This window comes from Canis aureus, chromosome 25, assembly GCF_053574225.1.
Source record: "Canis aureus isolate CA01 chromosome 25, VMU_Caureus_v.1.0, whole genome shotgun sequence".
In the NCBI taxonomy this organism is placed as follows: Eukaryota; Metazoa; Chordata; class Mammalia; order Carnivora; family Canidae; genus Canis; species Canis aureus.
In genome coordinates, this window is record NC_135635.1 from 10376103 (window position 1) to 10403100 (window position 26998).

Sequence of the window (26998 nt, forward strand, 5' to 3'; positions counted from 1 at the left end):
ACACAAAATGTAAGAAGAGGGGATCCCTGGGTGGCGCAGCGGTTTAGCGCCTGCCTTTGGCCCAGGGCGTGATCCTGGAGACCCGGGATCGAATCCCACATCGGGCTCCCAGTGCATGGAGTGTGCTTCCCCTCTGCCTATGTCTCTGCCTCTCTTTCTCTCTGTGTGTGACTATCATAAAAAAAAAAATTTAAAAAAAATGTAAGAAGAGTTAACTCCCTTATTGGCGTATATCTAAATAAAGGTCACCACCCTCATCTAGCCTACTCCTAAAAAAAACAGAATACAGGGAACTTTCCAGAATGCTCAGTGAGATGTGGAGAAGCGGCAGCTGCCCAAGCCTCACGCAGCAACGCTCTGCTTCCCGCTCCCCCACACGGGCCTCTGCCCTCTCACCAGCTGTAGAAAATGATGAAAGAAACCACTTGCTATGATGTTTTGGGGATCAAACCCAATGCCACCCAGGAGGAATTGAAAAAGGCTTACAGGAAACTGGCCTTGAAGTACCACCGGATAATAATCCAAATGAAGGAGAGAAGTTTAAACAGATTTCTCAAGCTTATGAAGTGCTCTCTGATGCAAAGAAAAGGGAATTATATGACAAAGGAGGAGAACAGGCAATTAAAGAAGGTGGAGCTGGTGGTGGTTTTGGCTCCTCCACGGACATCTTTGATATGCTTTTTGGAGGAGGAGGAAGGATGCAGAGAGAAAGGAGAGGTAAAAATGTTGTACATCAGCTCTCAGTAACCAAGAAAACTAGCTCTGCAAAAGAATGTGATTTGCGATAAATGTGAAGGCCGAGGTGGTAAGAAAGGAGCAGTCGAATGTTGTCCTAATTGCCGAGGTACTGGAATGCAAATAAGAATTCATCAGATAGGACCTGGAATGGTTCAGCAAATTCAATCTGTGTGCATGGAGTGCCGGGGCCATGGGGAAGGGATCGGTCCTAAAGATAGATGTGAAAGCTACAACGGAAGGAAGACAGTTTGAGAGAAGAAGATTCTAGAAGTGCATATTAACAAAGGCATGAAAGATGGCCAGAAGATAACATTCCATGGTGAAGGAGACCAAGAACCAGGACTGGAACCAGGAGATACTATCATTGTTTTACACCAGAAGGACCATGCTGTTTTTACTCGAGGAGGAGAAAACCTTTTCATGTGTATGGATATACAGCTGGTTGAAGCCCTGTGCGGCTTTCAAAAGCCATTATCTACTCTTGACAGCTGAACCATCGTCATCACCTCTCATCCAGGTCAGATTGTCAAGCATGGGGATATCAAGCGTGTGCTAAACAAAGGCATGCCAATTTATCGTAGACCATACGAGAAGGGTCACCTAATCATTAAATTTAAGGTAAACTTCCCCAAGAATGGCTTTCCCTCTCCTAATAAACTTTCTTTTTTTAAAAAAGATTTTATTTATTTATTCATGAGAGACACAGGGTGAGAGAGGCAGAGACACAGGTAGAGGGAGAAGCAGGCTCCATGCAGGGAGCCTGATGTGGGACTTGATCCCGAAATCCAAGATCATGCCCTGGGCTAAAGGCAGGCACCAAACCGCTGAGCCACCCAGGGATCCCTCCTGATAAACTTTCTTTGCTGGAAAAACTCCTACCTGAGAGGAAGGAAATAGAAGAGACTGATGAAATGGACCAGGTGGAACTGGTGGACTTGGCTTCCAATCAGGAAAGATGGGGAAGCATAGGATGATGAACATCATCCTAGGGGTGGTGTTCAGTGTCAGACCTCTTAATGGGGCCAGTGAATAATACTGCTGCCGGCATTTTATACGCAGTAGTGAATGAGGGAAGGACTATGATCATAGCTCTCTACTTGCTATTGTTTTTGTTTTAATATTCAACTATAGTACTGTTTTAAAAATTAAAAGAATAAACTCAAATATAAAAACAACAACAACAACAAAACCCCAGAATACATACATCAAAGCTGTAATATAAAGTCTTTTTCAGCATTTAGTAAAAGATTAATCTATTTTGGATCCCAACCATGTGGCTTACAGTTTCCAGGCATCTCCAAAGAATAGTTTAGGATAAGGGTGAAGGGATTTTAACTTTTCCTTAATCTCCCTTAGCTCTGGCTGTACCCACCCCCACCCTGGCCAAATTATTTGATATGGATGGTTTTCTCAAATTTATTTCACACACACACACACACACACACACACACACACACACACACACAAGCACAAACCCCCCTGCAAGGTGTAAGCTCAGCTTCATAGTCCCCTTCACACTGCTTTCCAACCAGATTGTAGATTCCAGGCCTAAATTCCTCTCATGTAGAAACACTAGAGTTGCCTCTGTTGTGTCTACAAAAATACTTAGAAGACAGAGAAGGTTGCACCCCATTGTAGACGCACTATTAGGGAGGCTTTTCTGTACATGCCTTTTAAACGTTAGAGGAGCATTTTACGTGTTAATTAGCATCACTAGAAAAGACAGAGAAACAATGAAAAGAGAGAAAATGCTCTGTTTTCCAAGTGGTTTGCAAATATTCCCATTAGCCATTTAAACCAACCTACCCACATGAAGACCTTAGAGATCATAACAATGAGGTTTAAGATTCTGTTGCTAGGACACTTCTTAAAACCAGGGTGAAAAATCCTATTATAAATAGTACATTAAAAAGCCAGTTGCTTTGTGCTTTCCTGCACTTTTATTCCAGTATGCAGCTTTATCATTATCAACAACTGTTTTGAACCAAAGTGTTCCCGGTTCCTATCATTACAAAGTGCACATCACTTATTAAGATTACCTCAGCCCAGATTTCACTCAGGAGAGAGTAATAAAGAGATATTATTTGCTTGAACTGATCTTTAACCCAAACTCTTTGTTCTCTTTCCTCGGTGACTCATTCAAACACCACAGAGCCTGACTGGAATGAAAGAATCTTCTGTGACACATTCTATTGTGTTAAAAATTTTAGCAACCTTGCCAGGTGTTTATTACAGATTGCTGGGGATTACAGTTACATTCATATTAAATTACTTAATGCTCGATATTTACTTGTTAAGACCAAGAGTTCTTTTTCCTATTTGATGCTTTATAACTCTAAGAAAATGTTAAATAAGATATAGACATTAACAGTGACATTGTGGTTTTATGAGCTTATATAAGAAGCCAAGATCATTACTATTGATGTTAGGAAATTCAATCTAACTTTATTTGTTCTGTTTTTAATGACAGTATTTTGGACACACTGTATTGTTTGGGATTTAATTCTAACTAGCAGTAGTGTACTAATACTAACACTGCTAGTGTACTACAGCTAATTCTAACTATCCTACTGTACATTGAGCACCTAACACATGTTAAAACTTTATAAAATTGTATCTCACTTGATTTCCATGACAACCATGAGAAACTGGTAGGTATTGGCATAAGAGAAAATTCAGACTCAGAAAGGTTAACAAATTTAGTTCATGGTCATATAGCTTCTATGTGGCTTTCTCTCCTATAATAGGGTTTGTTTCTTCTGTAGGAAAGCCTAAAGCAAATAGCATAGCTCTTTGCCTAAAGCAAAAGCAAAAAGCCTAAAGCAAATAGTATAGCTCTTTATAATTATCTCACAAAATAAAATGAAATGATTCACTTTCATCAATATATATAGAGATTTTAGATAAAATCCCAATTCTGAGTTCATTTGAAAATCAGAAGATTAAAAAAAAAAAAAAGAAAAAAGAAAATCAGAAGATTTAGCCTGAGCCCAAATTCCCAAGGAGTATCTATAACCTAGAGTTGAGTAGCAACAGCTCCTTTAGATGGATCCTGTTTTCTTTCTGGGTACCACAGTCTCCATTTGTCAGCTTCATTCATTTATGTTATTTAACTGCCTCTGTATATGTTAGAATTTGTGATTTACAACTTAGGTTCTAAGGACCAGTTCCATCAAATTGTAAAAAGTAGGAATTCTAAGCCTGTTTTCCAAACCCAAGATCCATTCCCACCCCCACCCCCCCTCAGTGGTAACTGACTTTCATTCATGGGGCAGTGTGTACTGGGTAAACCAGCCAGTTCCATGAAGGATGATTTGACACGTGAACCAGCAGGGTAAATCATATGGAATTTGGAATTTGAACTTACAAACATCTAATCTCTGCATGTGGCTAGAAATGTGACTGTCAACTTGGGAAGTGTAGGGCGGCCACATTCTGCCATTTGACTGTATAAGTAGAAAGATTCGGAGAGGGAAAAAGAAAGAGGGAAGCACAGATGAAGAAGCCAGGCCATGAGTTTCTCCTGTACTTTTCTAATAAATCCTATTATTAGTGTACATTGTCTTAAGATGGTTTCTGTCACCTACAAACACTTGCCCTAGCCTTGAAACTTACTGATTTCCCCTCTCTATGCCTCAATTTCCAAATCTTCGGGAGGTAAAAAATAAAACCTGATAATATTTCATTCAGCCTTTTAGATGGGATTGTGTTGGTGCTCAAATAAGTCTATATATATTTGTTGAAAACTATAAACTATCATACAAATTATATTATGACAGCTCTGACAAATGTTTAATAACTGGAGACTTAATAGATGAGGGAAAGTGGGAAAATATTCACGGCTGGAGCAGAGGATTCACTATAAATAACTGGAAATAAGTATACCTAAGTTGATAGGGCCAACAGTAGGTTGCCACTGTTAAATCAGCTAATTTTAAAGAAAGAGGTAAGGGTTGGAGGATGCAATTTTAATAACTATCTGAGCAGTCACTTCTAAAAACATAATTACCATAAAAATTAAGTTTTTTAAAGAAAAATCTTACAATGCAGATTTTTCAAAAGAAATTCAGTTTAATTGCATAAACAAATTGGAAGTGTTCCCCAACAGTAGTTTTACTGAGTGAATATATAATCATTTTAATGACCAAAGAATCATACAACTTGATAAAAAAGCATTCTTGGAAAATTGTTCAGCACTCTTATTTCCTAGTTTTGCAAAGGATGAGTGACTTAGCAACATCGATTTCTATGTGCAAAACGAAAATCACCAAGCCTTTTTAAATTCCAGAAGTGTTTTCAGAGCACTTAATATGCTGAATGAATGAACAAATGAATTGAATGAGTACTAAATGCATGTGAGATACAAAAAGCAGCAAGAAAAAGTCCCTGGTATCAAGGACTACACAGACTAGGATAAGTTTATGTACATTTGTGACCACAAGAAAGAATAAGAGGAGCGCTAAAATAGACATACAAAATGGTAAAGGCATTGGAAGAAACAAGGCTTCATATATATTTGAGATTGAGAAAAGGCTTCATGAAAGTTGCTGTGGCTCCAAAGGATGGCTTCAATATTGAAAGCCAGAGATAGCAGTAAAAGATCTGGGGGTATAGCTAGGAGAGGGAGGATTTGTCTTCCAGATTAGGAAAACATAATGATAAAGTGTCAGTTTTAGGAATGATTATGTCAGTTTGACTGAAGCCTGGGGCATAATTGGGGAAGACATTTCAGAGAGTGTTGGGTGCCAAGCCGAGGAGTTCATGACGTGTAATGTGGGGGTTCAGGAACAAAGAGTCAAGGAAGAATTCTTGAGATATCTTCAGTGCAAGAAGGGTGGTTTTATTAAGGCATGGGGACAGGACTTGTGGGCAGAAAGAGCTGCACTGGGGTTGTAAGAAGTGGCTGATTACATACTTTAAAGTTGGGAGGTAGTAAGTCTCTAAGAAATTTGGAAGCAAGGTTCCCAGGACTTTGGAGCTAGATGTTATTAGGGAAAGGTCATTTACTACTATTTTGTAAGATAGTCATGAGACCCTTCAGATGTATAGCAGTGGACCATATGCTTGGAGGATGATTGCTAACGTAAATTTTGGGAGGATAGAGATATAAGAAGTTTCCAAAGGGATTTTTTACAGGGTTGTAGGGGTGGGGCTGATGTCAAGCTAAGGTTGCTTTTTGCCTCTAGCAAAACATTAACATTGAGGTAGCTAAGCTCCTTGAGGAATGTGACTCCACCTGTCTCAAGGACTTGTCAATGGGCTGTAAATTGTAAGGAAGTTTAATTTTTTTTCTTATGCTTTTGTTCTCCACATCACTTGGACTATATTCTGTAGGCAGTGGGGAGGCTTTGAGAGTCAGGATGCAGGGGACTGACCAGTTAGAAAAGGATTTCAAGAAATGAACTGGACAGCTGAGTATGGATTTGTCAAAGTGGTGCCAAAAGAGAAAATAATACAAGGTAAGGCAAGAAGAGTAGAGCAACAAGACACAAAGAAGGAAATCTAAAGGAGGGTTTTGATTTCAGAAGCAAAATCAGTTGAATCTGTAAGAATTAGAAAAAAAGAGAAAGAAAAAGAAAGAAGGAAGGAGAAAGAAGAAAAGAAAGGAAGGAAGGAAGGAAGGAAGGAAGGAAGGAAGGAAGGAAGGAAGGAAGGAAGGAAGGAAGGGAAAGAAAGAAAGAAAGAAAGAAAGAAAGAAAGAAAGAAAGAAAGAAAGAAAGAAAGAAAGAGAGAGAAAAGGAAGATTTGAAATAGGCATAAGTGAGGGAACCGGGTACATGAAATAATTTATTTTATTGATCATTAGTTGCCTACTCTGTTTAATGCTTCATTGAATTCTGCTAAGTAATTGGAAAGAGTGATTTACCGAGTATGGATTGACTATAAAAGAGTTGAGCCTCACGGTTCTAAAATAAAGCATTTAATCATCATCTTTGTTACTTCTACATCTGACACCAGAAATGTGGTTAATATAAGCAAGTCCTCCCAGGTCTGGAGGCCGTTAGAAGGGCCAGCTTTTAAATGATAGAGAGACACTGACGTCTAGAGGAGGGTTAGTTTGCTAAAGACATAAAGAATTTATTTTTTTACATATGTTAACAAAGGGAGGTAAAGAAGACACAGAAAGGAGTTAAAGGGCATTAGTCAGGATTCTCCAGAGAAACAGAACCGATGGATAGAATGTGTGTGGAGAGAAAAAGAGAGAGAGAGAGAGAGAGAGAGAGAGGCAGGCTGATTTTAAGAAATTAGTTTGGGCAATTGTGGAAACGTGGTGAGTCCATAATCTGATGGGGTAAACTGGCAGACTGGTGACTCAGGGAAGTTGTAGTTCGGGTCCAAAGGCAGTCTGTTTGGAGAATTTCTGGTTCCGAGGAAATCAGTCTTTGTTCTAAAAAGACCTTCAGCTAATTGGATGAGGCCCATCTGCTTTACTCAAAGTCTACCAATTTAAATGTTAATCTCATCCCCCAAACACTCTCACAATAACACCCACAGTGTTTGACAATAAAACACTAGGCACCGTGGCCCAGCCAAGTTAAGAGGAAAATCAGTGTAGTGCAGCATCAAAGAAAGAGAAGCAGTGATCAAGAGGATCAGAAGCTTCAGACATCTGTGGTGAGCTGAATGGTAACACTCCCTCAAAGAGATGTGCCCGCATCTTAATTCTGGAACCTGTGGATGTTACCTAATTTGGAAATGAAGAGATCAAGCAATATGACCGAAGAGGCAGAGATTGAAGTGATATGGTCATAAATCAAGGAGTTCCAACAGCTACCAGAAGCTAGAAGAGATAAGGAAAGATACTCCTCTAAAGCCTCAAGAAGAATGGCAGCTGTACTGATACCCTGGTTTTGGATTCTGGGCTCCAGAACCATGAAAGAATACATTTCTGTTGTTTGAAAGCTATCCAGTTTGTGCTAATTTGTTACGGCAGCCATAGGAAACTAGTAAAACATCTGAGAATAAATAGAATTGACTTTGCTATTAAGAAGGACGACTCTGGTCATATTCAAGAAAATGGTTTCAATAAAACAATGTGAGTAAAGCCACATGCAAAGGTTATAAGACAGAGGTTCCCAAACTTTACCAGTTCACAGAGACTTCTGTATCTCACTAAATTTTTTGCAGTGTTCCTAGGTCAAAAGAAATACTGAGCAGTTTATTAAGGAGTCAATTCCAAACAACTTAATATTTATGTACTAGCAACTTAGTGGCTGTTTGAAAAAGTAATACACAAAAATTAAAAGAAGAAATATTTGTTTTTAGGTTTGCTTTTTAAAGATTTTATTTATTTATTTATTTATTTATTTATTTATTTATTTATTTATTTATTTATTAGAGAGAGAGAGCATGAGTAAAGGGGAAGGGCACAGGAAAAGGCAGAGTGCCCCCTGAGCAGGGAGCCCTACGTGGGGCTCAATCTCAAGACCCTAGGGTCATGACCTGAGCCAAAGGTAGACGCTTAACCAGCTAAGCCACCCAGACACCACTGATTATAGTTTTAAATAATCACAATTATGGGGATCCCTGGGTGGCGCAGCGGTTTGGCGCCTGCCTTTGGCCCAGGGCGCGATCCTGGAGACCGGGGATCGAGTCCCACATCGGGCTCCCGGTGCATGGAGCCTGCTTCTCCCTCTGCCTGTGTCTCTGCCTCTTTCTCTCTCTCTCTCTCTCTGTGACTATCATAAATAAATAAAAATAAAAATAAATAAATAAATAGTCACAATTACTTACTAATGGGATGTATGCATCTATTACACATTACACAACTTCCTACCCTCTGGAATTAGATTGACAGTAGCCACTGTCATTTCCTGTTCCTCATTGATTTTCAACCTGTAGTTGCCTTTTATCACAGCAACTACTGAAAATCCAAACTATTCAGGCTAATATTTTGACATCAAGCACTATTGTGTTTCCCTAAAAAATTTATAGTACTGTGGCACTGTCACTGTGGCTGGGGCATCTCAGCACGCTTTGGAAATGATGGATTTAAGGAGTGAGACGTAAGAAAGTGTATATAGAAAGCGTAGATGGTATTTATAAGACATTTAGTAAAAGTTTAGGGAATAAAGCTAGAAGATGTTCAGAAGATTAGCAAAGATATCCTAAAGTTAAATCCTAAAGTTAGATGGTATTTATAAGACATTTAGTAAAAGTTTAGGGGAAAAAAGCTAGAAGATGTTCAGAAGATTAGCAAAGATATCCTAAAGTTAAATGGAAAAACAAGAAAAAAATTTAAAAGACATATTAGACTACATCAAAATTTAAAACTTCTGAGGATGCCTGGGTGGCTCAGGGCATGATCCCAGGGTCTGGGTTCAAGCCTCTCATCAGGCTTCCTGAGAGGAGCCTACTTTTCCCTCCGCCTATGTCTCTGCCTCTCTGTGTCTCTCATGAATAAATAAATACATTTATTTTTTTATTATTTATTTTTTACTTTTTAAAATTTTTTTTAAAAATTTAAACTTCTGCGCATGAAAGGACACAATCAATAGAATGAAAAAGAAGCCTACAGAATGGGAGAAAATGTCTGCAAATCATATATCTGATAAGGGGTCTATATCTAGAACATATAAAGTCCTCCTACAACTCAAAAACAACCTAATTTTAAAATGGGCAAAGAGCTTGACTAGACATCTCTCCAAAGACAAATGGCCAACGAATATATGAAAAGATGCTCAATATCACTAATCATGGAAATATAAGTCAAATCCACAGTGAGATACTACCTCACATCCATTAAGATGACCTCTGTAACAAACAAGCCAAAACAGAAAGTAACAATTGTTGGCAAGGAGGTGGAGAAGCTGGAACCCTTGCGTACTATTGGGGGGAATGAGAAATGGTGCAACTGTTAGGGAAAGTAGTATTGAGTTTCCTCAAAAATACTAAAATAGAATGACCACATAATCTAGTACTTCTACTTCTCTTTTATGCCCAAAAGAAGTGAAAGCAGGGACTCAAATAGATATCTGCACACCTATGTTCAAAGCAGTATCATTCACTATAGCCAAAAAGGTAGAAGCAACGCAGATGCCCACTGACAGATGAATGGATGAACAAAATATGGGATGTAGGGATCCCTGGGTGGCGCAGCGGTTCGGCACCTGCCTTTGGCCCAGGGCGCGATCCTGGAGACCCGGGATCGAATCCCACGTCGGGCTCCCGGTGCATGGAGCCTGCTTCTCCCTCTGCCTGTGTCTCTGCCTCTCTCTCTCTCTCTCTCTCTCTCTCTGTGTGACTGTCATAAATAAATAAAAATTTAAAAAAATATATGGGATGTATACATACAATGAAATATTATCCAGCTGTAAAAAGGAAGGAAATTTCACATGCTACAACATGGATAGATCTTGAGAACATCATGCTAAGTGAAATAAGCCAGTCACAAAAAGAAAAAAAAAAAAAAGCTGATTCTCCTTACATGTGGTACTAGAGTAGTCAAAATCATAAAGACAGAAAGTGGGATGTTCTTTGCCAGAGCCTGGGGGCTGTGTTGGAAGGGGAGTTGTTTAATGGACACAGAGTTTCAATTTTGTAAAATAAGAAGAGTTCTGGAGGTTGGTTGTGCAATAGGGTGAACGTATTTAACGCTACTGAACTTCACACTTAAAAATAGTGAAGAAGATAAGTTTTATGTTCTATGTATTTGATCAGAATCTTTTTAAAAAGTTAAGGCAGGAAGTCATGACTGGGCTCAAATCAAAGATGTAAGCAAGAGGGATTAACCAAAGGAACAGGATTTCTACTACAATTTGTTTGCTTAAGCAGGTAAAATATATACAGCAGTAGCACTGTATGTATTTCTCCAAAGTTAGTACAATGCCAAACTTTAACCCAATCTGAAATAAACATCATACATAATAAATTAGTGAAATTTAAGTGTATAGTCAATATGGACCAGAAATATTTTCATAAAACATCCTATGAAAGCATTAAAGAAAATCCATTTTCTTTGCATATACATAAAAATAGTAAAATAGAGGAAATTATTTAACTCTATGTAGAAACACTGATGGGCAGTAAAAATGATCATTTTGGCCATGATTTTTATAGCTTAGCAAATATTTTCTCAAATTCCGTGTTTTGCTCAGAGGAACTTTGCTGTTTTGAAAACAAGGCACCCAAGGCCCTTGCAGCTTTCAAGTGAGACTCCTCTACTGCCAGAAGATAAGCATTTTTCTGGTGCATTCCAGAGTGGTCCTACCCCACTTAACTGGACTTTCCTATTCTTTGGAGCTGATCATACCATGTTTTTTTTCTAAGCATAAACATGGGATAATTATTTTCCCTTATCAGTATTTTTGAGCGAAGCCAACTTCCTTAGGCAATTTTCCCTAGTCACCAGGATATGAATCGGTCAAAAAGTTGAAGATGAACTCTGCAATTTTCTCTCTGCTCAACAAAGCAATCAAAACTGCTAAATCAGAAAGAACTGTTGAGTCAGGAAGAATTTGGTTAGAATGAAACTCTCCCCACATTTCTTAAATCCAAACAAGTTACAAAACTCAGACTAAATTTCGCTTATTCTACAATATGAAGGTCTGTTTGAGAAACAAGAGTCCAGATAACAAGAAACAGAACATAGCAACCTCCTTTGCTGTGGTCCTGGCAGAGAAAAAAAAAAAAAATCGCAAGCCTGATAGTTAATGAAAAAAAAAAAAAAAAAAAAAGCAAGCCTGACAGTTAATGAAAAAAAAAAATTGCAAGCCTGATAGTTAATGAAAAAAAAAAATTGCAAGCCTGATAGTTAATGACTAAAAATACATTGTATTTAAAGAGTGACTCTGCTAACTTGCACTTATTGGCTGGAGAAAGTATTTGTTGATAAGCCGATTGTAATTTTGTATATTCGTCAGCTCAAGGCCATAAAAACAAAAGACCCAGTTTTCTAAGGGCCTTCGACTTCTCCCTCTGCCTGTGTCTCTGCCTCTCTCTCTCTCTATGTCTATCATGAATAAATAAATAAATCTTAAAATAAAATAAAATAAAATTACCTTCGAGAAGGAAAACACGTGTTTTGGACAGCAGAGAATTGAAAAGAATGTTTAATACTGTCTGCTGCTGTCTTACAAATTTATCCAAACGAATCCCGAATAATCGGGATGATTAAACGCCCAGTCCTAAAGCAGAGCAACAATCCTCGTTTGCGATGATAAAACTGACCACAAAGGAGTTTATTCAAGTCAGCTAATCTCACTTCTAATGGCTGTGTCTTTGCGGAACGGACAGGAAAACTTGGGTCTCTAAATGTACCCAACTGGAAAAAAAAAAAAAAAAGAAAAATAAAAAGAAAAATTAACAGTCTGAGGTTAATTTAAAAGTGTGGCAAATTTTGCTGGGAGACCACCTAGACATTATTCGTCATTAAAAAAAAAAAAATGGGGAGGGGGGGCACCTGGGCGGCTCTGCGGTGGAGCACCTGCCTTCGGCCCAGGGCCTGACCCTGGGGCCCCGGGATAGAGTCCCACGTCGGGCTCCCTGCACGGAGCCTGCTGCTCCCTCTGCTTGTGTTTCTGCTTTTTTCTCTCTCTGTCATGAATAAATAAATAAAATTCTTTTTAAAAAATGGGGCAGGGAGTGACCTTTCAGATCGTATAGGTTACGGGAAGAGTGGACTAGGGAAGCTACTGAGTGCACCTCTTTTTAAAATTGAAAATGCATGTTCAGTAAAAAGGTCATCTGCACTTTTGAGCATCTTAGCGAACGGCGGTGGCGGCGGTGGCGACGGGGTCGTCGGGGGAGGGCAGACCGCGGAGGGCAAAGCCATCCCCCCGGCTCTGCGGCGGGGCGGCGGGAGGAGCAGGTGTCCCGGCCGGGACCGCGGGCGGCCGAGCGCGACCGGCGGGGAGGCGGGGCGCGGCTTGCTGACGCCACCCGCGCGCGACGACGCGGGGGGCCTTGCTGGGCGGGGCGGGGCGGCCGCGCGGGTCGCAGCCCGATGACGCGCCGCGGCCGGCGGCGGAGCCACCACTTCCTGGAGGCGCCGGCCGGGGCCGCTCTCAGCACTTAGCGCCGGAGCCGGGAGCCCGCGGTCGCCGCCATGTCCCATCAGACCGGCATCCAAGGTAACGGCGCCCCGAGCGGCCCGCGGGGGCAGGGGCTCCCGGGAGGGCCCCGGGCGGGCTGCGAGACGAGCCGGGCTGGAGTAGAGCCCCCGGGGGGGGAGGGGGAGCGGGGGGAGGGAGCCGGTCTCGGGGGCGGCCCGGTCCCGCGGCGCTCGGGGCCTGCCTGCCTGCGGCGCTCCCGGCCCGGCCGCCGCCACGTTCCCGGCCGACGGGAAATTCGCAGAAGCGGAGGCAGCTGGTTTCCGAGGAGGCCTGGGCGGAGGGGGCGTGCCTGCCGCCGCCCCTGCCCGCAGCCCAACTTTCCTCGGGTCGGTGCGGCGGGGGCGACCTGAAGCAGCCGGGGCGGCCGGGCTCCTCTAGACAGACGGGCCGGCCCTCCTTTCACTGTGCAGAGGAGATCGTTGCAGGGTTGTTTTTTTTTTAAAGATTTTATTTACTTATTCATGAGACACACAGAGAGAGAGGCAGAGGGAGGAGCAGGCTCCACGCAGGGAGCCCGACGCGGGACTCGATCCCGGGTCTCCAGGGTCGTCAGGCCCCGGGCTGAAGGCGGCGCCGACCCGCCGAGCCTCCCGGGCTGCCCCGTTGCAGGATCTTGCTTGTAAAGCGAGAGTCACCGGAATCTTTCTCGCCCCGCGTTAAAGGCGCTGCCCAAACTCTTCCGCGTTTTCTTCCAAAATGGAAACCTGAGTTTGTGTTCCGAGGAGAAGTCCCGAGGAGGCTGATCTGCGGGGCTGTGTTGAGTCACCCCGTGAAGGCAGCTGGGGCGTGCAACTGTACATCGGCACCTCCATTATTTTCCTGGATTGACAGTGGGCAGTCTGGAGGCGCTCACCCTCATCACCACCAAATCATATACCCCGGGGTTACTCGCCACGACTTAACAAGTGCTTGTAATACGAACCCACGCTCTTCCTGTTAATAGGCAACTAATTTTTTTTTTTTTTCTTTTCTTCCCCAGATGAACATTTACTTGTGTTTTTTGTTCGTAGGAGTCTCTGGCCGCCCCACACCTGTCCCTGCACACACAAACACAAGCAAAATGTGTTTTGCTGCACACACACACACAAAAACACAAGAAACAAAAAAGCACAAAAAACACACAAGCAACTAATTTTTTTTCCCCAGATGAACATTTACATGTGTTTTTTGTTCGTGGGAGTCTCTGGCTGCCCCACACCTGTCCCTGCACACACAAACACAAGCAAAATGTGTTTTGCTGCACACACACACACAAAAACACAAGAAAAAAAAAGCACAAAAAACACACAAGCGACTAATTTTTTTTCCCCAGATGAACATTTACTTGAGTTTTGTTCGTAGGAGTCTCTGGCCGCCCCACACCTCTCCCTGCACACACAAACACAAGCAAAATGTGTTTTGCTGCACACATAAAAAAACACAAGCAAAACGCACACACACACAAGCAACTAATTTTTTTTCCCAGATGAACGTTTACTTGTGTTTTTTGTTCGTGGGAGCCTCTGGCCGCCCCACACCTCTCCCTGCACACACAAACAGAAGCAAAATACTCTCAGACCTAAAAGCACTTCTTTTATTTGTCTTGAGTTGGCTTGACATTTAAATATGTAGTTACTGACTTTCGTGTTTGAGCCTGGTAGCAATCACTACCTACATGGTTGTTTTTGCTCTCCTACAACTCAAGAATGAAACCAGAATGAAATTGAAGCTCTATTAGGAACAGGAGGATTATTAAATATATATTTGCTTTAGTAAACATAACTCTATCTTTTTGAGAGATACGAGTTAGGGAAATACTACCAGAAGTGCAAGCTGGAAGGCACTTTATTGACTTTTTGCATAATCAGGATGGGATATCAGATACTTACTGTTTTTAATGTGAAAATATAAAAATGAATTATTGAATCTTTTTTATAACCTTGAAATTGGACTAGAAGAGAATGAAAGGTTTTCAGTCAAAAAGCAATACAGGTGTTTTTTTCACCCCTATCGGATTTGAATAACTTTAATATTTTCACTCCCAGTGTTATTTCTGCGTTGGAATTCTCTAGCTAAAACAGATTAGAGTTAATATACTTTTAAGCTATATTAATATTTCTTAGCTGTATACAGTATCCACGGTGTTATACCTTTAAGTTTTATAGTTTAAATTACTGATATGGGGATGCTACATGATCAAGATTTTTTTCTTTGTATTATAATTCATTTCCTCTCATAGCATTTGAAAGTAGTAACACATAAGTATAAAAAATGGGTTTACTTGTCTTTACCTTTTTCCACAGCAAGTGAAGATGTTAAGGATATCTTTGCCAGAGCAAGAAATGGAAAATACAGACTTCTAAAAATATCTATTGAAAATGGTTAGTTATACATTTTTAAATATTGTTTGTCCTTAGATTGAGTATTATATATATATTTTTTGAGTATTATATTTTTATATTTCTAATCCATTGTCAGCGATTGGAACTATTCATTAATGCAAAGCAAGTTCAAAGCTTGCCTGTAGGCAACTTGGATCTTGTACATTTGTTCATGTCCCGTTGGCCGCTGCCTGCCCTCTGAATTCTGCAGTTGACTCTCAGTGAAACGGAAAGATGTCTTTTTGGTGTGACATTTTGTACTTTTTTGTGTTTCATTTTCTGTATCAGAACCCATTTCTAATGTCTGCTTCCATCTCTGGAATGGAAATCAGTAGACAGGTGATTCTCAGCCCCACAATTACTTGAGAATTGTTACTTAGTAAAGTTAGTTTTGAAGTAGAAACAAAGATTTCAAACTCCCATTTTCTCCACTGGATTGCATTCTGTCCTGGAGAAATGATTCCCCCTTTCTTGTTTTGGGACAAAGTCCTAAGAGTGTAACAAACTATAAATTGATCTGTTCAAAATAATTCTATTAGCGGGGAAATTGATTGGGTGGGAGAATCTTTTAATTTGGCTATATTTGAATTTGGAAAATTAATATTCTCACAAATGAAAATCTTAAAATACTCCATTGGCCTAATTTCTTAAATACCTGGAAATATTTTGTTTTGGAAAAATAACTTGTTCTTTTACCAACTGGAAGTAAATTTCCTTTACTTTCCATTTTCCACTTAAATATTAAAAATACTAGTGCAGGTTGAAAAATATGCAGTTGTTATGTGTGTGTGTGTGTGTATATATATATATATAAATAAAAAACCACTCTTGATAGGAATAAACATATACTGTAAAGCAGCATATTTTAGGAATATTGAGCTAAATTTTAAATGCCATCACTTCTGACTAGTTAAGTGAATAAAATGGAAGTTTGTCTAACTAGATCAGTATAGAGGAAAATGACACTCTCCTAATTCATTATTTTCTGAACTTTTTGTTCTGAGAAAAATTTTTTAAGTAAGGAAATTACAAATAATAAATAAATACTTCCATCTCCTCTTTAATTAACTGCTAATGTTTTATATTTGCTTTAGCTCTTTTTATTTTTATTTTATTTTTTATTTAATTTTTTATTTTTTGCTTTAGCTCTTTTTAAACTTCACATTTTTGTGATATAAGGGCATCCCCTTTAATTTTTTTTTTTATTTTTTAAAGATTTTATTTATTTATTCATGAGAGAGGCAGAGACACAGGCAGAAGGGGAAGCAGGCTCCATGTAGGGAGCCTGATCGGGACTTCATCCCGGGACCAGGATCACGCCCTGGGCGGAAGGCAGATACCGCTGAGCCACCCAGGCATCCCCGGGCATCCCCTTTAAACAGTTTTACTTCCTGACTCCTCTTCCTGTGGCAACTATATTAGGAGTTTTTATATTTCTGCAATGTGTTTTTATATGTATCCGTAGATAACATAGTGCTGTTTTGAGTTAAGTTCATGTAACTTACAGTGCTGTTCTGAGTTTTTAAGTTCATGTAAACTGACATCTTATCCTGTATCCTTTTTTCTGTAAACATTATTTTATTTTTTGACAGAGAGCTCACCAATTATTTTTTTTCACCAATTATTTTTATTTTTTTAAGATTTAAAAAAATTTTTTTTGACTTTTTTTTTTTTAAGATTTTATTTATTCATGAGAGAGAGGCAGAGACACAGGAGAGAGAGAGAGAGAGAGAGAGGCAGAGACATAGGCAGAGGGAGAAGCAGGCTCCATGCAGGGAGCCTGACACGGGACTCGAACCCGGGTCTCCAGGATCAGGCCCTGGGCTGAAGGTGGTGCTAAACCGCTGAGCCACTGGGGCTGCCCCACCAATTATTTTTAAATGTGAATTCATCATATAACTTTGCTACAAATTATGTGATCATTCTCTTATTGGTGAACACTTCTGTATATACGTGCAAGATTTTCTATGCAGAGAACATTCACAATTTAACTTGATTCTGCCAAATGGCTGCACCAACATACGCTTCTGGACAAAATTTTTCATTTGTAGCACTATGGCCAAATAAGGGCAGCCCGGGTGACTCAGCAGTTTAGCACCGCCTTCAGCCCAGGACCTGATCCTGGAGACCCAGGATCAAGTCCCACATCAGGCTCCCTGCGTGGAGCCTGCTTCTCCCTCTGCCCCTCCCTCCCTCCCTTCCTCTCACTCTCTCTCACTCTCTCTGTCTGTCTCTCATGAATAAATAAATAAATAAAATCTTTAAAAAAATACCAACATATGACCAAATAAAAACTAAACCTAGTTTTAATATTTCTTATTGTACAGTTCAGTGTTTCAGAAATTCTGTCTTTGAACCATAATACTTATTTAGTACTTTTTTGCGACAGAGAGAGAGGGGCAGAGACACAGGCAGAGGGAGAAGCAGGCTCCACACTGGGAGCCCGACATGGGACTCGATCCTGGGTCTCCGGGATCACACCCTGGGCCACAGGCGGCACCAAACCGCTATGCCACCGGGGCTGCCCTATTTAGTACATATTTTGTTGATAACTTAGAGCATAAACATTTTGGAAAATAGACTATAATCAGCCATTCTTCAACCATCCAGCTCAACTATTTACTTTTAAATATGAATAAAATTGTATCATATGTTCCTTTCTTGTCATTTTTAAATATAGCATTTTACCATGTTACAAAATCTTCATATCTGTTTTCTTAAAGATTTTATTTGAGAGAGAGAGAGCAGGGCAGAGGGAGAGGGAGAAGCAAACTCCTTGCTGAGCAGGGAGCCCGACATGGGCCTCAATCCCAGGAACCTGGGATCATGACCTGAGTGGAAGGCAGATGCTTACCAACTAGCCACCCAGGTGCTCCCATAGCTGTTTTTAATGCTTTATACCATAATTATTTTTTGTGTTGCAGTCTTTTTTTTTTTAACATCTTGATATGAATGATAATAGGAGATGACTGTGTTATTAATTCTTTTTTCTTCATTACCATTTGGTATTTAAAACAATTCATGTGTCTTAAAAATTGTTCTTCATAGAGAAACTTGTGATTGGATCATATAGTCAGCCTTCAGATTCCTGGGATAAAGATTATGATTCCTTTGTTTTACCCCTACTGGAGGACAAGCAACCGTGCTATATATTATTCAGGTTAGATTCTCAGAATGCCCAGGGATATGAATGGATATTTATTGCCTGGTCTCCAGATCATTCTCATGTAAGTAATTTTTTTGTAATTTGTTTTGCTTAATGTTAAATGCTAGAGATCTTTTTTCTGAAATATTCCTAGGCCAAGAGAAAGTTGAGAAGCAATAGTTATTTCCCATGAAAGGGAATGATCATGAAGAAAATCCTTATATTGGTAATTGGGAGTAATATACTTAGATTCAGAAGTCTTGACCTTGAAATCAACAGAATTATTTTATTTTAAATTGAAAAATCTTTGGCAATTATATATAAATGACTGTGCTCAGAGTAATACTTTGAATAATTCTGAGAGCTAATCAAAAATTACATTAAATATTATTAGCTACCATTCAAATGGTAGGCAAACACAATATTTCTTTTAGGAAAGTTGGTTAGTAGACGGATTCAGACTACTGGATTTGACGGTGCAGTATTATAAAGCTATTCCTGTTGGTTGGCAGTTACCTTTAGTAGTTTTCAATAGTTCTATTAGACTCTTTAATAATAGTTGATATTGTAGTTGTTTTCATCTTTGTATTCCTCATAGAATTGTGTATGCCATAGGTATGCCATGAACATTTGAGTCTTAAACAGCTGAGTAACATCTGATCTAGATTTGCTTGGAGTAAAATGTCAGTATCCAGGTTACTTCATTTCAAGTGATGTTTTCTTCTTCGTATTTTAAAGTAGTATTTTAAGTAGTTTTTTTTTTTAAACATTGAATTCATTGAATACTATGAAAAGTGAGTAATTTTTTAAAATTTAGTTTCTCACTTTTTGTGAAACATGACATATTATAAAGTGAAATCTACCTTAATAGATGAGGTGTTATGATGGCTATTTGTGCGCCTGTACTTCAGCATATTACAGCCCATACACTTCAGCTTTATCACAGTTTATGTTTAATGTGCTTGAAGATTTTAATATATTCAGAAAGTACTTTTTTTGCAGTGATAGTTTTCATCTATAAACTGCTAAGTAAACTTTATTACAACTTAACTAGGTTCGTCAAAAAATGTTGTATGCAGCAACAAGAGCAACTCTGAAAAAGGAATTTGGAGGTGGCCACATTAAAGATGAAGTCTTTGGAACAGTAAAGGTACAAATTTATATTTTTATGTGGATTCCACATGTTGCAATTAAACCAATATAAGAACTCCTAGGTAATCAGTAATTGATATGAAATCAGACTAATGAATCTGTAAGCATAAGAGAAAATGTTACTATATTTCATATGATAAAGCAAGTTAACTAAAACATGTATTTACCTTTTTTTTTTTTTAAGATTTTAAAATTTTTATTTATTCATGAGAGAGGCAGAGACGTAGGCAGAGGAAAAGCAGGCTCCCCGTGGGAAGCCTGATGTGGAACTCAATTCAGGGACCCCAGGATCATGCCCTAAGCCGAAGGCAGACGCTCAGCCACTGAGCCACCCAGGCGTCCTGTGTATTTACCTTTTTAAAATATGTTGGAATCTCCTTTGTTAGTCTTCAGAAACTATCCTATACCTTGGAGATCTTCTAGTTCTACGCCTTATTTATTAGTTCAACCGTTTCACTTTAAGGGAAGGGAAACAGGCTCAGTAAAATGAGAGACCACTTGAAAGAGAGTAATTTTAAGATATTTTGGACATTTATACCCATGTTGTAGAAGCAGTAACTATGCATATTATTTAAGCCAGGAACATTGAGGTGTGTAATTTATTGGGATAGTTGATTAATTAATACATTTAATTAGTTAAATTGTGATTAAGAACTTACTTTGTTATAAAATGAATGTGGTAAAGACATATTTATACATATATACACAAAATTAAGAAAACTGAAATGTTTCTTCAACAGTAAAATTACCTAGTGGATAGACCACAAGACTGGATGGGGATATTTTGCTTATTCACCAGTAATTGATGACCTGGTTTCTCAACTCTTTCTATTCTCAGTCTTCTAAATCACAAAATTCTGATGAAAAAGTCTACCTCTTCAGAATATTTTATTCCTTTAAATAAGAACTACAGTCATTTTCTATGAATAGCTTAGAGAAATTATATAAATCATTATAATAGAGAATTCAGAATCTGAATGTGTTGATTATTGAATAGTTATGGGGCAGACTTCCCCAGGTTAATTATAATTGTCCTATAAACTTGAACATGACCAAGTTCATAATGTGACTGGCATCACCACCATAACACTCATACAAAAGATTTAGTAATTGGAAAACTTAGGAGATGAAGTATAAATATTCCCCCTTAAAGTTTTTTGAAACCTGTACAATACAGGACTTTTGAAAAATAAATAGTAATATTTTTCAATCAAAATATTAATAATGTTTTTCTTAAAGTAACTTCACGGAGGTTTTACTTCCAGAGGATAACTAATGACAGTCCATTTCTGTGTTTACAGGAAGATGTATCATTAAATGGATATAAAAAATACTTGCTATCACAATCTTCTCCTGCCCCACTGACTGCAGCTGAAGAAGAATTACGACAGATTAAAATTAATGAGGTAAATTACAGTTTTGATACTCTTGCAAGGTTTTAAGTGAAAAAATATTTTTAATTAATTAGATGTAGAGGTAAGTTAGGTAGCTTACATTTATTCTGTATAGTTTAGAGACAAGATTGTTCAGGAAAAAAATTTAAAATAAATATTAAAGTTCATACCAATTTCATAAGTAGTTTCCTCCTGTATTTGTAATCTATGTTACAGAATAGTATATTTTCCTGTTGACAGCACACCTTTTTTTTTAACTTTGTACTTTGAATACTAAAATAAATGGGAAAATGTGTGTTACCCATTTAGTGCAAAGAATCATGTCTAATGAGGTTGCCAAAGTAGGTTTGTTTTGTTACGTTCTATTTTATTACATTATTTTGTTTGGTGACTGACTAAAGAGGATAAAAGGTAAATGCTATATTTAGTAATTCTAGAAGCTCTATAAATTAACTTCTATGAACACTACTTGGATGCATATGTATATATGGGAGATTTTTTTTTTGAGTATTTGTTTAACTCAGTTATATTAGAGTCAATAACTTTCATCCATATGATAGCTTATATTTCTAATGTGTTCACTGCAGCTGTTCTAATTACAAGTTAAAATAACTACTGTGTTTCTACTGGGATTTTATAGGAAAGAACAGGTAGCAGGAAACTATTCATTAGTCTGAGTGACTAATAGGATTCAGTCTGGAAAGTGATTGAATATTATTTCATATTAACCTGATAGCAAGGATCTATCTTTATATTATTTTAACTCAAGTTATTTGAGTGAAGATTTTTATGTGATTTTTTTTTTTTACAAGTTTGATAGTTTGTTTTATTCCTTGCAATCAGAGCCCAGAGGATCGTATTGGGGTATGCATTTGCATATGTTCTATGATGTTTTCATTATCCAGTATCATTTATGCTGTAGAATCTCCATTCGTTTTTCTAAAAGTAAAATTTCTATTTGACTTTCTGTTGCAACACTGCAAATGAGACCCTGTAAAAGTCTTAAAACATGTGCATTGAAAGCTTTCTTAAAATACTCTTTTCTAGTATTTGCCCACCCATGTTCTTAGTAATGTAAGCCCTGAGTCTGGAACTTCTGCAGTAGTATATAATTTGTTGAGCTGTGTTGTGTCTTTGTATACTGTTCGTACTCCTTTCAATTCAATGCATGGTGTTTGTGTTGCATTTTATGTCTAACAGAACAAAGTAAAGTTTGATACATATCACATAATATACCACATGTTCATAAATTTTATCAAGTAAAATTTTGTAATTAAAACTTGTAATCTGAGGACACTTGAAACTTGAACTTACATAGTTCATTGCAAATGTGCCAAACCAAACATATAAACAGCCTCCCCCCAAAGCCCCACTAACACTGCATACTCACTCAAATGTTCACTCCCAGCATTTCATAAAGATGTGTCATGCACTCTGCATGTTGACAGAATGCTAGCAGAACGTGAACAAATGTGAGAAATTACTTACATTTTAAGTTTATAGTATTTTAAGTGTTAGTCATATTAAAATGGGCGAGGGTGGAATGACACTTGATAGAGATTGGGTTTCTTATCTTTGCTGTATGACACTGGTAAGTGCTAAAACTTCAATAAATTAAATTTGTCATTCTTAGGTACAAACTGACGTGGGTGTGGACACTAAGCATCAAACACTACAAGGAGTAGCATTTCCTATTTCTCGAGAAGCTTTTCAGGCTTTGGAAAAATTAAGTAACAGACAGCTCAACTATGTGCAATTGGTAAGAGACATGATAATTATGAAATGGCAGTCCTTTCTGGTGTCTCATGGTTCATATAAGGTTTATTTTTAATGGATTTAAAATTGTTTTGTTTCCTGATTTTTTTAAATTCATTTTCTTAAAACTACAAGACAATATATGTTCACTGTGAAAAGTCAAACCTGTATAAGTTTCCCCTTGTCTGCTAGGTTTTTTTGTTCTGTTTTGTTTTGTTTTGTTTTTAAATATTTTATTTACTCATTCACGAGAGAGACAGAGAGAGGCAGAGACACAGGCAGAGGGAGAAGCAGGCTCCATGCAGGGAGCCTGACATGGGACCCGATCCCAGGACCCCGGGATCACGCCCAGGGCTGAAGGCGGGCGCTAAACCGCTGAGCCACCCAGGCGTCCCTCTGCTAGTTTTTTTTATTACAATTTTTAAATTGCTGTGTATCTGTTTTAATGAAGCTATTTCTTATTGACAGGAAATAGATATAAAAAATGAAATTATAATTTTGGCCAACACAACAAATACAGAACTAAAAGATTTGCCAAAGAGGATTCCCAAGGATTCAGCACGTTACCATTTCTTCCTGTATAAACATTCCCATGAAGGAGACTATTTGGAGTCCATAGGTATATAGTATATTGCTTTAACATGTTACTTTCAGTTGGCTTTTTGGTATTTTAACACTGTATTCTCACTCTTGCCCAGAAGACTTAGCTATAATTCTGTGAAGTTTAGTATTTGCTTTAATTGTTGTAATGCTAATTGTATTTATTATTTTGACTTACAGTTTTTATTTATTCAATGCCTGGATACACATGCAGTATAAGAGAACGGATGTTATATTCTAGCTGCAAGAGCCCTCTGCTAGAAATTGTAGAAAGACAACTACAAATGGATGTCATTAGAAAGGTAAAATTACCTATTTATTTTTAAATTTCAGTATTTGTTAGATCTTTATTGTCTTTTCCATGTAGTTCATGATGTATCATGATTTATTAATGAAAGTATTTTTTTCTTGTTCTCATCATAAATCTTCAGGGTCTCCTTTACTCTAAGTGCCTGGGGAAGATCTATCATTGCTCCAGGCTCCTTATAGATCTATGCTAATATGCAGCCATTAAGCTACATGTGGCTATTTAAATTTAAATATAAATTAAAATTAAATAAAATTTAAATTCAGTTTCTTAATCACACTGGCCATATTTCAAGTGTTTGTAGCTACAAGTGGCTAGTGGCTACTGTATTGGAAAGTGCAGAATTTAGAGAACATTTCCATATTGCAGAAAATTCTGGACAGTGCTGCTAGATCTACATACCTGTGCTTGTCTCAACACTTGCTATTAATAAGGAACTAGAATCTCCATTTGTAACTGAACCATGGGATGGTTGAGAATCTATTTGTTGAGTAAGGAGGGAATGGGCATAAACATTTGCATTTGGGGAGCTAAGCTACCAATTTAATTAAATTTATTTTCTTAAATGCAAATGAGGCATGGGTAAAGATGTGGTTTATTCTTGAACCCTTCAACCCATTAAAACACACATCCCTACAAACTGCCAGTGTATTGGGTACTAACCCTTTATGCTTTTTTTTTTTTTTTTTTTCTCTCTTTATGCTTTTTAAGATCTGAAGGTATAGCAGGGACTGGCTGACTTTTTCTACTATAAGACCAGATAGTAAATACTCTGTTTCACCAGGCTACATATAGTCTTTGTTACATACTCTTGTTTGCTTTATTATTTTATGTTTATAGCCCTGTAAAAATGTAAAGCACCTCTTAATTTGGGTTAAATTTGGCCCTGTTCTAGAGTAATTTCAAGTGACTCAAGTAACAAAGGCGCTAATGAATAATGTTTCTTGGATATGTATAGTGTACCAAAGCAGAGCAACTTGAGAATATAGTGGAGGCTTCTTATATACTAGGTAGAAGAAGAAAGAGGAACCAAATAGAAAATGATTATTGCTGATTATGTGTTCAGGCAACTCACAACCCCAGGGAGGGGTTTCCCCCCCCCCAAAAAATGTGGAAGTGAAACTATTTACATATGGTCCTTGATACTCTCCTGCTAGAATAGGTGTTACATATTTATTACACCTGAAAACTGGCACCATGGTTGCACTAGGTTTTGAATGTTGTCTTTTTCGTATAGTATCACACTTTACCAATTCCATCTCTTACAGATTGAGATAGACAATGGGGATGAGTTGACAGCAGACTTCCTTTATGAAGAAGTACACCCAAAGCAGCATGCACATAAGCAAAGTTTTGCAAAACCAAAAGGTCCTGCAGGAAAAAGAGGAATTCGAAGACTTATAAGGGGTCCAGCTGAAAGTGAAGCCGCTGCTGATTAAAGTCATTATATTAAGCATTACAATACTAGTTTTTTAAAAGTCCAGCTTTTAGTACAGGAGAACTGAAATCATTCCATGTTGATACATAGTAGGGGAAAAATTGTACTTTTTGAAAAATAGCACTTTTCACTTCTGTGTGTTTTTAAAATTAAGGTTATAGAAGACTCATGATTTCTATTTTTGAGTTACAGCTAGAAAAGCGTTCAACATAGTGATGTTTAATTTTGTCACACTCTTTTCACAGAGTAATAGTGATTCCATACTTTCACATACTTCTTAAAATTTTATACAGTTGGGCCAGTTCCAGAAAGTAATGTCTCAAACTAAGATACACTCCTTACTACTTTTTAGTGAGACAGCAAGTTTTTTCTTGAAGGGAGAAAGACCTTAAAGTATTCATACCATTAAATGAATATGTTAAGGACCAGGTTAGATTATTTTCTCAGCTGAGAACCTAGTGTGCCTAGGTAAAGGTAAAACGTTGCTGACTCTGAGAAGCAGTGCTCTCAGACTGTGGGATCATGTCTGCAACTTTTAGAAACTGTGCTTTATTGCAGCAGTCTTTTCTATTTGACATTTTTGGTTTTTTAAATGGCATTAAAATTTCAGAAGATCAGTTCATTCTGAAACCTTAAAGGTACCATATATTTTCTATACTGCAGGATTTCTGATGACGTTGAAAGACATTTAAACAGCTTTAGTAAATTCTCTTTCTAGTGCTTTAAAAAGTTTCATTTTCAAAAGTAAGTCATTCCATTATAAGTAGTTTGAGGCCAAATATTTATGTTCAGATTGAATATTAAATTAATATTAAAAAAACAAAACTAAAGTCAATAATGTTGAAAAAGTCTTAAACATCAAGATTGATTTTTCTCCAGAACCATATATTAATAGGCAGATTATTATGTTCTTTATTACTTCTGAGCAAATACTCAGATTTCATAAAATTGTTTGAGAGTCCCAGTACTTAATCAGCCTAACAGAAATTAAACACTTAGGGATCTTGTTTCAATTTATATCTTATTTCAGAGCACATTTAACTGTTTTAAAGGTTTGCATTTTCAGTACAACCCATAGAAATTTTGAGCCTTTTTTTTTTTTTTTTTTTGGATACTTGAAATAGGGAAGGAGTTAGGACACTTCGTCATGTTAAATCTGATAAACCTGCTGCAAGAGCCATAACTTTGAGAGTTTTCTAAATGAACTGTGGGGATCCAGGATTTAGAATTTCTTGATCTAAACTTTATGCTGCATAAAACATTAGAAATGCACATTTCATAGTATAAAATATGAAACACATTTTATACCTTATTATCTAAGGTACTATATGCACCTTTCAAAAATTCAATGTGTGTTCAAGTAAAGCCTATTAGAATAATTATGGGTTGACAGGATTTTTTTTCTAGAGTTAAGGGTATTTGTGTGGGGTTTGTTTGTTTACAAATAATCAGACTATACTATTTAAACATGCAAAGTGATTGGCAGTAATGTTGCACTTGTTTACTAAAGATACACTTTAGGTTGTTTCATGGGTGCCCACATAGACGCGCGCGCGCGCACACACACACACACACACACACACACTACTGCATTGAGAATCCTAGAGCTGCATTGCAGACCATAGCTGAAGCTGTATTTTCAATCAGAAAGAATGTAAAACCTGTCATGAAGGTATAAAATTAATTTGGTAGTGAATGTTTTTCTGTACCATTCATGTGCAATTATAGTCTAAATTCTACTACACTACATGAAAGAAAATGGACATTCCAGAATATAGATGTGATTATATAGTCTTAAACTAATTATTATTAAACCAAGATTGCTGAAAATCAGTGATGCATTTGTTATAGAGTATAACTCATTGTTTACAGGATGTTTTAGGTGACATCATCATAACAATAGAAGGTGATTAAAGTATTCCCAGTAAATTTATATAGCAGTGAAGAATTACATGCCTTCTGTGGACATTTTATAAAAGTGCATTTTATATTGCAATAAATTTTTTTCTCTTTAAATTGTGTACTAAGTTTTCTAGCATAAGGGTTTTTTTAATGT

General features: G+C 37.8%; 2 protein-coding genes and 1 pseudogene across 2 annotated transcripts in view; 2 read left to right on the plus strand and 1 right to left on the minus strand.

Moving 5' to 3' along the window:
- The window catches only part of TMEM117 (transmembrane protein 117), a 496200-nt gene extending 483681 nt beyond the window's left edge, over window positions 1–12519 (minus strand). The window contains exons 1-2 of the mRNA XM_077870369.1: window positions 12382–12519; window positions 12140–12273 (exon numbers count right to left, since the gene is read on the minus strand). The gene's annotated coding sequence lies outside the window, so the exon portion shown is untranslated. The remainder of the gene's footprint in view (window positions 1–12139; window positions 12274–12381) is intronic.
- LOC144297736 (dnaJ homolog subfamily A member 1 pseudogene) lies at window positions 346–12686 on the plus strand (annotated as a pseudogene).
- On the plus strand, window positions 12656–26958 carry TWF1 (twinfilin actin binding protein 1). The gene is made up of 9 exons (XM_077870373.1): window positions 12656–12809; window positions 15074–15151; window positions 18200–18378; window positions 19351–19446; window positions 20750–20854; window positions 22476–22601; window positions 23066–23216; window positions 23378–23499; window positions 24773–26958. The coding sequence occupies exons 1-9, from the start codon at window positions 12785–12787 to the stop codon at window positions 24941–24943; spliced, it is 1053 nt and encodes a 350-aa protein (XP_077726499.1). The 5' UTR covers window positions 12656–12784; the 3' UTR covers window positions 24944–26958.
- The last annotated feature ends 40 nt before the right edge of the window (window positions 26959–26998 follow it).